General features: G+C 43.8%; 1 protein-coding gene across 1 annotated transcript; it reads right to left on the bottom strand.

Annotated features, from left to right (window-relative positions):
* Positions 1 to 4,909: 4,909 nt before the first annotated feature.
* LOC116322374 lies at positions 4,910 to 7,226 on the bottom strand. Its single transcript, XM_031742415.2, has one exon. The coding sequence runs from the start codon at positions 6,544 to 6,546 to the stop codon at positions 5,893 to 5,895; it is 654 nt and encodes a 217-aa protein (XP_031598275.2). The 5' UTR covers positions 6,547 to 7,226; the 3' UTR covers positions 4,910 to 5,892.
* Positions 7,227 to 9,687: the final 2,461 nt, after the last annotated feature.

Here is a 9,687-nt window from a genome sequence, read left to right as displayed (position 1 = left end):
TAGCTGATTCTAAACAAACAGTGTACAAATTCTGGTCTTTGGGCCCCTGTGGGTGGAAAAAATATCATTCAAGCATTTTGAGTTAGGGTGAATTGAGAATGCCGGGATTCAGCTGTAATTCCCTTTTGTATTATTTGTTCTGTATTATGTTTGTGAAAGAGAGCCTAATATCTTTTGAAATGCTTCCCTTGAGTAATATCTTAGCCAGTTGTTGTGCCTTGCATATTGGCTTCTTCAGCTACTGAAGGTGTACTTTAATTTATGGTTTGTATATTAACTGCCTCATTTATTTTATTTATTTGCCTTTCCATTTCGGACAGCAGAATGTTACCAAGTAAATCTCAAGCTGTTTCTCTGTGAGTTGTATTTTTTTTTTTCTCCTTTTTTAAATTTATTGCCAGCCTTTGATGCTATTTTTGGTAAGAAGCGACAGCTATATTAAGACGCCTTAAAGAAGCTCTGTCCTCAAAGAAGTTTTTGGCTTTCGTCAATGCCACTGTGTAGTAAACAGTTATGTAACTGTAAGTGGAAAACACAGCGGACATGCTCTGAGCTGCGTGGTCTTGTCTGTGTCTACGGAGGTTACATAAAATCAAAAAAGCAAGAAGCAAGCCACAATGTTTGAAGCCAGTCCATCCGTTAAGGAAGAAGGGGCCTTATTCTGTATTATATGTGGATAGCAATCTATCAGTAGAAGGAAACATCTGTGTGAAAAACAGGTCACTGATTCCCTTTGAAGTATTTTTTTTTAAATCTCCCTGTGGGATTTCATGTAGTGGAAGAAAATCAGTCATAGAGCATTTTATATGTAAGTGTTTAGTCCGTGTTCATTCAGTTTGTTTAACATCTGCACTGTCACCTTCCTTCAATGTCAAGTTTCTGAGGTGAGATGAGTTGGTTGGCGGGGCGTGTGCGAGTACCCCCCCCCCACGTGTTTTCACGCACTGTTGTAATTAGATGTGCCTGTGTATGCGTGTGTGCTGCATTTCGAGGTGTGACCCCAGCCTTTTTGCTGCTCTGAGTGCTCACTCTAAATTGAGTCCATGTGCAACATGACTTCATTTGCTGAACCGCTCGGAACGAAGCATACGCCACATGAATAAAGATTTTCTGTTTCAAAGGCTCCGACTGGCATCGTTTTGTCACCCTGTTCACTTCACTTTACTCGTGCACCTGAGCGAACACGCAGTAGTCGGTGAATTTGTTGCGTGCTGGTTTTTCTTTTGTTTCGTCACTCTTAATACGTTATCGGAGGACCAGTGCGATAAAGACGGCACGCTGCAGCACCAACGGTCCATACAGTTTGACTTCTTGCCTACAGACTCTGCTTTCATGTTTAATTTGATTAACTTCACATGAGTTCTCTGAAGAGTTGTTGCATTAGAAACAGCTTCCTCTCAGCCCTGCAGGTGGGATCCCATAGGTGCTACTGTTTTAATTATCTCCTCACAAGTCTGTCTCCATGGCAGCGCTCTACCTTTGAGGCCTTTGAGCTTGTGACCTGCCGTACGCTGTTTTTACTTTTTAACACACGAGCACAAAAAATAGCAGTAACACTTCTGGATCACTTTAATGCTATAAGCTAACTAATGGTTTGGAGGGTTTGACACAATAGCACACACAAGTGGGAGTGTTGATATTATGGAAATGAGTCCTGTAGGCTGTGTTAGAGGATTGAAGTGCAGTGTGGGATTATGTCAGCTGTGCTCTGCAGTGGAGAGAGGCTTGCTATCCTGAGGAAAAATTTTAAAAAAAGAGATCAACATTTGGTCCAAGCAGCTTTAAAGCAAGGTGATGTTGAAGCCTGTCATCCTTTTTTGGTTTGCAACAACACCCTTTTGTTTTGGTGCTTTGGTTTGGCGTTTGCCGATGAGAAAAGAGTCGCTACTCCAGGCTGTTTCACAAAGGTTAAAGCAGTACTTCTACTAGTTCTTCCGGGCAAATACAATTACACCTAAGCATCAATACCACTTATCTATCAGTCAGCAACATGCTGGTATACCTGCTGCTGATTCACTCCATTCAGTTTGGCAACTTTAGTTTATGTGAAAGCTGAAATGTGGGAACAAGATTGTGGGGGTTTTTTTGTTTTTGTTTTTTTTATGGGAAAGTTTCCTGAATGGGATCAGTAACTTCCTGGAGTCTCAGTAAGTACCAGGTAATAAAACATAAACACTCCTTAAAAAAACACAACCTTTTGTACAAATGAAGCAAACAAGATGTAATCTGTTACTTATTGACCTTTGTCTGTGGTTACAGACAAAGATGTGCATCAAAATATAAAACTGTGTGAAACTGTTGTTTGTTGTCTATAAAGCGCTCCTTTGGTTTCCTGCTCGTGTCAGCAACACCTCCTATTAGCCAAGGTTTTTAACAGTGATTTAACAGTCGGAGGCTCTCGAGGTGTTTCATTACAGCTGATGGATGTCGGTCAAGCGGAAGTGATGTCTAGTCTGGACCTGCGACCCTAACACAACCTCCCTCCGCTGGGTTTGTTCATCATCTCCCTCCAGCCCGGTCATAGTTAAGCATGTAACAACCACGCCTCGGCAGCTGCCGTGATAAAGGATCAAGGAGAGTGCCCTCGCCCCTCCTCTTTCTCCTGGCCTGGAAACAAGAGGCCTGGGTCGACAAGGTGCACATATGCTGTTTGTCATACAGATCTGAGGTCAGCTTAGCATCATGCAATAAATCTAGTTAAAAACCTCTGGTGGATTCTTCTTTTTTAGTCTCGTGACATTGTTTGAATCAGCTGGTCCCTTTTTACCTACACACAGCTTCATTTTCCTTTTGCATCAGCTCCTAATAGAGCCACACGTTTGCCCTTTAGTTAATTGAAGAAAGCTCTTGTTTTCTTCCTTCTCATGTCACTACTGCGAAACAGCATCTCCTATCTTTTGTGATGGTGTCTTGCTTAAATGCAGCATTGATGGAACTTTCATTCCCTAAGGTTATTTTTGGAAAGGTCTCTGGGACTAACCGGGTGTTTAGCATTCACCATGCAAAATGATGTTTGTGAGCCTTTTAAACGCTAAGCACCACTCTGACATTCATCTGCAGAACGTCTGATGAACCTAAATGTGTTAAAAGATCACTTATGGTGGCAGCTTCATGTGGTCCAAGTTGATTGGCTGACCTTTGTAAACAGAAGTTTGAACAATAGATGGGTGAGTTTTTGAAGATGCCTGAAATAACAAAATTAGCTATTTTCCCTCTGATTACTGATACAGGAGTTAACTTAAATAGAAACAAAAGCACCAACAAAGAAACAGAGCATTTAAAGCAGTCCATGCAGTTAAACTTCCTTAAGGAGAAGAAAGAAGGGAATGTGTTGAAGAAATGCTATCTCGAAACAACTGCCTATCATCTGGAGTCAGTTAAGCAGTCTGCTTTTTTTTAAACCCCGCCCCCCACCATATATATTTGTGCATATTGCACAGGGGTGGCCCTAAAAACATGCTTGTTGCACTGATAGACTAACTCCACAGAGTGAAAGGAGTGTGACAATACCTGACAATAATGTGACATAGAAAGGGTTTGTGCATTGGGTCCAGTAGTTAAACTGTTTTTATGAAAGCTATTTGGGTTCAGTAATAGAGAAAAAGTAAAGCCAAGTTTTTTAAAATACATTTTTAGAGAATTTTCTAGAGAAAAGGGGGACACTATCAAACAATTTCCTTTTCTTCTTACCAACGTTTTATGCATATACTCCTCAGGCTTTTAGCAGTAATAGTAATTATATATACAGCTTTATATATATATACATATGTATTAATGATTTAATAGCTGCAGTTTCACTTTCCTGTGGTCATGCAAACCGTTATTTGATTTCAGTCACAAGACAAATTATTCTCATATCACACTGTTATGTAACATGTGACTGATTTCACTTTAGATAATGTGATCATCTACCTCGGTGAGGGGGGGTTCAAGAGTCATGAGGTCAGATGCTGTGTCCTGACTCAGATGTAGCTTTCTGCAATAACTGTCACCACAGATAAACTCCTTCATCAATAGGCCACACGCTGCTCCTTTCATATATCACAAAGCCATAAGAGGCACTGGAAACACATTTGCCAAAGTCATCCTATAAACTGAGGCCAGTGTTACTGAGTTATACACTCTCTGTTGTCTTCCTGTACACAAGGCTTGCTTTGTGATTGTGTGTGTATGAGTGTGTGTGTGTGTGTGTCTGCTGTCTGCTGTCTCCCCTGATGAATGGGCTTCCCATTTAGCACAGCGGCACACATACCTCAGCTTCTGGTTCTGCAAATCTGTCACATTAAGAAAACAGTGCATGTCATCACCGTTTACATTATTACAGAGGTGCTGGCTGCACGGAGGAAATCAAGTGGTTTTATTTTCGGGGCGATAGTGAGTGACGCTGGTCACAGCCAGCACGGAAACCTTTCAGCCAAATAGGCCTTTTCAGAGGGAGCTGGATCAAAATAGCACCAAGCGGCATTGTGTAATGTGTTCTTCTCTCTTTTGTACAGTGTAACAACAGAGCTCGCAAATCAATACACCTCCCTCACATGCTGCTGAGAGAGCGCATGGGGTGGTTGGTCTTATTTCCACTTCATAGTTCACCACATGTGACTGTGTGAAGTGGTTTCAGTGAGAGCTGCAGCACACCAAAACTGTGGTAGACTGCGAGGCGAAGGTTTCTCTTTCTCTGAGAAAAGCCGACAGTCCCTCTGATCACAGGCTGGACGGTTCACTCAGGTGATTCAAAGAGCCCAAATCTGATTAAACCCCAAGAACAAACACTGACTCTAAACTGAGTCCTCTTTGCGCCGGCGCTGCTGTTACTTCTGTCGAACCTACGCCTTCATATCAATCAATAATTATACTTGCACTCCAAAGAGTTCATGTAAATAACTCTCTATATAAAACCCAGTGTAAGATGTTAGGAAAAAACTATCATTTATTTGAATCTATAGTATCCATTATGGCTCTAAATAAATAAAATATTGGTAACATACAGGATAATGTCAGTGACTAATTCTTGAGTTACATACATCTGTTATAAAACCATAGAAATGAATCATTTTAGGATGTTTATTTGTAACCTTGTGATATAGTTCCTCCTATCATACATACTATAGCTTTAATAAAAATCATCTAATTATGCTAAAAGTTAAGTCAAGGCCCAAAGATGTATGCCTGCCTTATATGTACACAACCAAATACACAATACATTTACATGGTTATATGCACATACCTGAGCATAACTCAATAACGTAGGTCCTTCTACTTGGTGTCCTGGGTTTAATCCATGAAAGGAGAAACGGCCTATGTGTTAAAAATGCAATAATGTAGTATTGATTTAAACTGGCTGAAGAATGGCAGTGATGTGAGGAGCTGTATGCCTGCAAGACATATTTAGGTCCTGCAAAACGCATCTCTGGAGCCTCTTTCCTATTCGTTTAACAATACATATTGTTAAATGAATAGGAAAGAGTGTGTATATATATTTATATATATATCAGTGTTGCACACATACAGGCAGGTTAGTGGCCTCAGAAACTGTCCGAGGTAAAGTAGACACACACTGATTTAAGGCATACAGATGGCCTAAAACAAAAGAAAAAGGAAACGCATAGTTAAGGGGGAACAGGGTCCACGGAGGAGCTCTCCTCTTTTCTCGGTAATAAAAGCAAGATGTCTGTTAACATGTGCAGTTCAGTATCCATACGGGGCTCTGCAAATTCACTTGAAAGACGTGAGTTATCCGACCTGCGGTACTGAGAATGTAAAACACTCCTTTTGGGGGGGAAAGGGGGGTGGGGGTAGCTGTTTTAAATATGGGGGGGGGGGGGGTCCTAAGGATGGTGTGGTGATGGGGATTAGGCCCGACCAGTCTCTTCCATGGCCACCTCGGCTCGCCGTTCAGGTCGGAGGAAGAGTGATAGCGTCTTCGGGCTCGCGCTTTTCTGTCACCCCGCGCGACTCCCTCTCCCCCTTGTCCTCAGCGACAGACTCCCTCGCGGTGCTCGACGAGATGTAGTGGCTCACGCGGGGTTGAGAAGACCCTTGCGTCTCTGTACCCAAAGCGCCCGACCTCTCCGCGCTCGTGTGACCGTGGGAAGACGCGTAGAGTCCTTCCTCCTGCTGCGAGTGCGCAATTTCTGCTCCCGCACCCCGCGGGGAAACCGCCACTCTCTCCGCTCTGTCACCCCACTGAATCGCCGGACCGTGCGGGGTTGTGACCTGCCTGGTCTGGTTGAGAGATAACAGCCGTATTTGCGTAGAGTTCCACTCTGTCATGTTGTCGTTTGTGGAGATGTTAGTTGAGATGTTTGCAGTCGGAGTGGGCACCACCGGCTTCCCAGCAGAAGAGGATGCGCTGGTTGGCTTCCAGATCAGGCTATAGTAAATTGCCAGGATAATGGCTGCTAAGGACACAGACAACACATATGCAAAAACAGTGGCTAGTCTCACCCACTTCTTGTTAGTCTTAGCAGCCATCTTAGCCTTTTTGTCCCCCGTATAAGTAGCAGGTTTGCCCCTCTCCATATTGGGCATGAAGTCCCGCTCTCTCATATTGCCCCTGTTTTTTCCTCGATGCTCCACCACCCCCTCCGTCTTGAAGGCTTTATGTTATCCACAGTCCAAGAGAAGAGGAAGCAGAAGGCTCCTGGGGAAGATGCTGGACCACCTTGAACTGTCCGGCTCACAGGAAGATGTTGCACCTAAATAGATTTCCCGTAATTCATTTGATCTCAGAGGAACTGCGCCTCATATTGTACAGCCAGCGCAGCACTGCGTTTCATAATGGACATCAAGCATCCACAGGCTGACTGACTGCGCGTTTCAGCATCCGACAGCGGCGGGACAAATGTCCCCCCTCCTCCTCCTCCTCCTCCTGTGCGAGGTTTCCAAGGAACAGCTGGCCGCAGGCCCACGGCGAATCCGCAGTACACTATTTGATGTCATTTATTAAAACGATTAAGTGAGATCATACGGTACACAACTGTCTGTCTTATCCAGCAAATGAAGTGGCTGGCTCAGCTAAAAATACAGGAGAGGGGGCGGGTGGTGGCTCTTAAAGAAGCAGCAGCTGTGCAGCAACCCGAGCAGAAACCCTAAAAAAAACAAAAAGAACAACGACATCTCCTTCACATCAGCACGCGAGAAGTGCACACGGAGAACAGGATGTTGCGGAGGGGATGAACACGGTCAACCGTGTGTTTTAGCTTCATTGCGTTCACCCGAGTGGAAAGGATGGTAGTCCATGTGCTCCGAGCAATCATAGAGAAGGGGGCTTCATTTATGTTGATGTCTTACGTAATCACGTGTTAAACTCGTAGCCAGACCCATACGTAACGAGTGGCTTTCATGCCGCTTATGATGTACCTGTTGGTTGCTCTACAACGCGCCATTTCAGCACAATGGACAGCGACCCGAATTTGTCATCGCTAGTGTCCTCCGGGAAGGTGAAAAAGGTGAAGCGACAGATTTAACAAGCGAGTAAAATCCAGTTTTCAGCATAAATCGCACAGCACTTAAAAACAAATAAATGAACACATTATATAACAAGTACCCGCTGTTTATTATACACTCACTGGACACCTTGTTAAGTACATCCGGCCAACCGCTAATTAGCACAAATATGTAATCGGGCAATCACTCGGTGTATTTGGGCATGTTGAGGTGGTCCACATGCTGAACGAGCCTCAGGATGGTATAGCTTCAACTGGCGTGGTTGTTTGTGCCACACAGGCTGCTGTGAGTGTTTGAGGAGCTGCTGATCTACTGGGAGTTTCCCAAAAGGCCATCTTTCGGGGTGGAAATGCCTCGTTGATGCCAGAGATTAGAGAAAAGTGGTTTGAGCTGATAGGAAGGCAGTGATAACTCAAGTAACCACTTTGTCATACATTGGACCTTGAAGCAGATGGTCTACAGGAGCACGCTCAGTAACAGGAAATTGTTTGCATGGACTCATCAAAATTGGACAATAGAAGATTTTCTTTTTTAAAAAGTCTGTATTTGCTGCAAAATTGATGGTAGGATCAGAATTTGGACTAAACAGCAGGAACATGAAACATGAAAGCATGAATCCACCTTTCCTTTTATTAATAGTTCAGGTTGTGTGTGGTGTAATTGTGTGGGGCAATCGGGGAAATATTTTCTTGGCACACTTTGGGCCTCTTAGGACCAAATGTTGTTTAAATGTCACAGCCTACCCGAGTACCGTCATCCATCTCTTTATGACCACAGTGTTCCCATCTTTTAATGGCTGCTTACTAGCAGGTTAAAGCGCCATGTCACAAATCTCAGGTCATCCCAAACTGGTTTCCTAAACATGACAATGAGCTCACTCAAATGACCTCCACATTCAGTCCAAAGTTCAGTCTAATAGAGCATCTTTGGGATGTTGTGGAGGAAGATTTGCATCATGGATGTGCAGCCAGTAAATCTGCAGCACCTGTGTGATGCTGCTACGTCAACATGGACTAAAATCTCTGAGGAATGTTTTGTCTTTGAGGCACCGTGTTGAATATATGCCACAAACAATTACAGACACTTTAAAAGCAAAATGAAGTCCAATGTGGTGCTAGCCATCGGCTCCAATTGGTCACAGCAAATAGGTGCCCCTCCCTGAGCCTGGTTCTGCTGGAGGTTTCTTCCCGTTAAAAGGAAGTTTTTCCAAGTGCTTGCGATGCGCAATCGTGGCTGAAGTGTTGGCAGTTTGTCTTGTAATCGGAAGGTTGCCGGTTCGAGCCCCGGCTCGGCCAGTCTCGGTCGTTGTGTCCTTGGGCAAGACGCTTCACCCGTTGGTGGTGGTCAGAGGGCCCGGTGGCGCCAGTGTCCAGCAGCCTCGCCTCTGTCAGTGTGGCCCAGGGTAACTGTGGCTACAATGTAGCTTGCCATCACCAGTGTGTGAATGGGTGGATGACTGAATGTGTAAAGTGCTTTGGGGTCCTTAGGGACTGAGGAAAGCGCTATACAAATACGAGCCATTTGCTTAAAGGGGGTTGTTTGACTGATGGGGTTTCTCTATTGTTTTAGGGTCTTTAACTTATAAAGCGCCTTGAGGTGATTGACTATTATGTGTCATGCCAAGTTTACAGTTAACATTATGGTTTTGTTACATTGATACAAAGTGGAAAAATGACCTACATTATAGTGGCTTGGCTGCAGAGGTGAAAATGATTTGTTTTGCGACAGCCAATCTGCTTCTAAGGATGAGCGTCAGCACAAGTTTCTACACGTGACGGGTGTGACAAGCCCTGCTCTAACAAACATCTAATGGGGGTTGTTTGTAATGACTGCTTTCATTGCAGTGTTTTACGGTATGGTAGGGTATGGGAGCGAGGTGGCCAGCTGTGATGTGAGTTTGATAAGGTTGTGCGTAGCGGTTTTTCATTAAAAGGTTTTATTTCCCCATTAAAATCACCAGTATCTTGAATAAACTGATCCTGTGGTTGGTTCACCAGAAGTCACTTCTTTGGTTCTTCAGTGGCTGACTGTTTGCATCAGATATTGCGCTGTCTGAAGGTTTATTTGAATGTTATCCAAATGGGCCGGGATCTTTTGTTGAAACAGCACTGTCTGGCCCTGAGTAATAAATGACACCGTGACCCTGGACAGGTCACAATTTCATAAAATATTCAGCTGATAATGCAAAATTAAGAACTAGTGTGATCAGATCAGGCATTTATTTACAACATATAGCAGAAA

The sequence above is a fragment of the Oreochromis aureus genome, linkage group 19 (genome assembly GCF_013358895.1).
Source record: "Oreochromis aureus strain Israel breed Guangdong linkage group 19, ZZ_aureus, whole genome shotgun sequence".
Taxonomy (NCBI): domain Eukaryota; kingdom Metazoa; phylum Chordata; class Actinopteri; order Cichliformes; family Cichlidae; genus Oreochromis; species Oreochromis aureus.
Note: the sequence above shows the minus strand (reverse complement) of the source record. Positions and strands in the feature narration are given on the sequence as shown.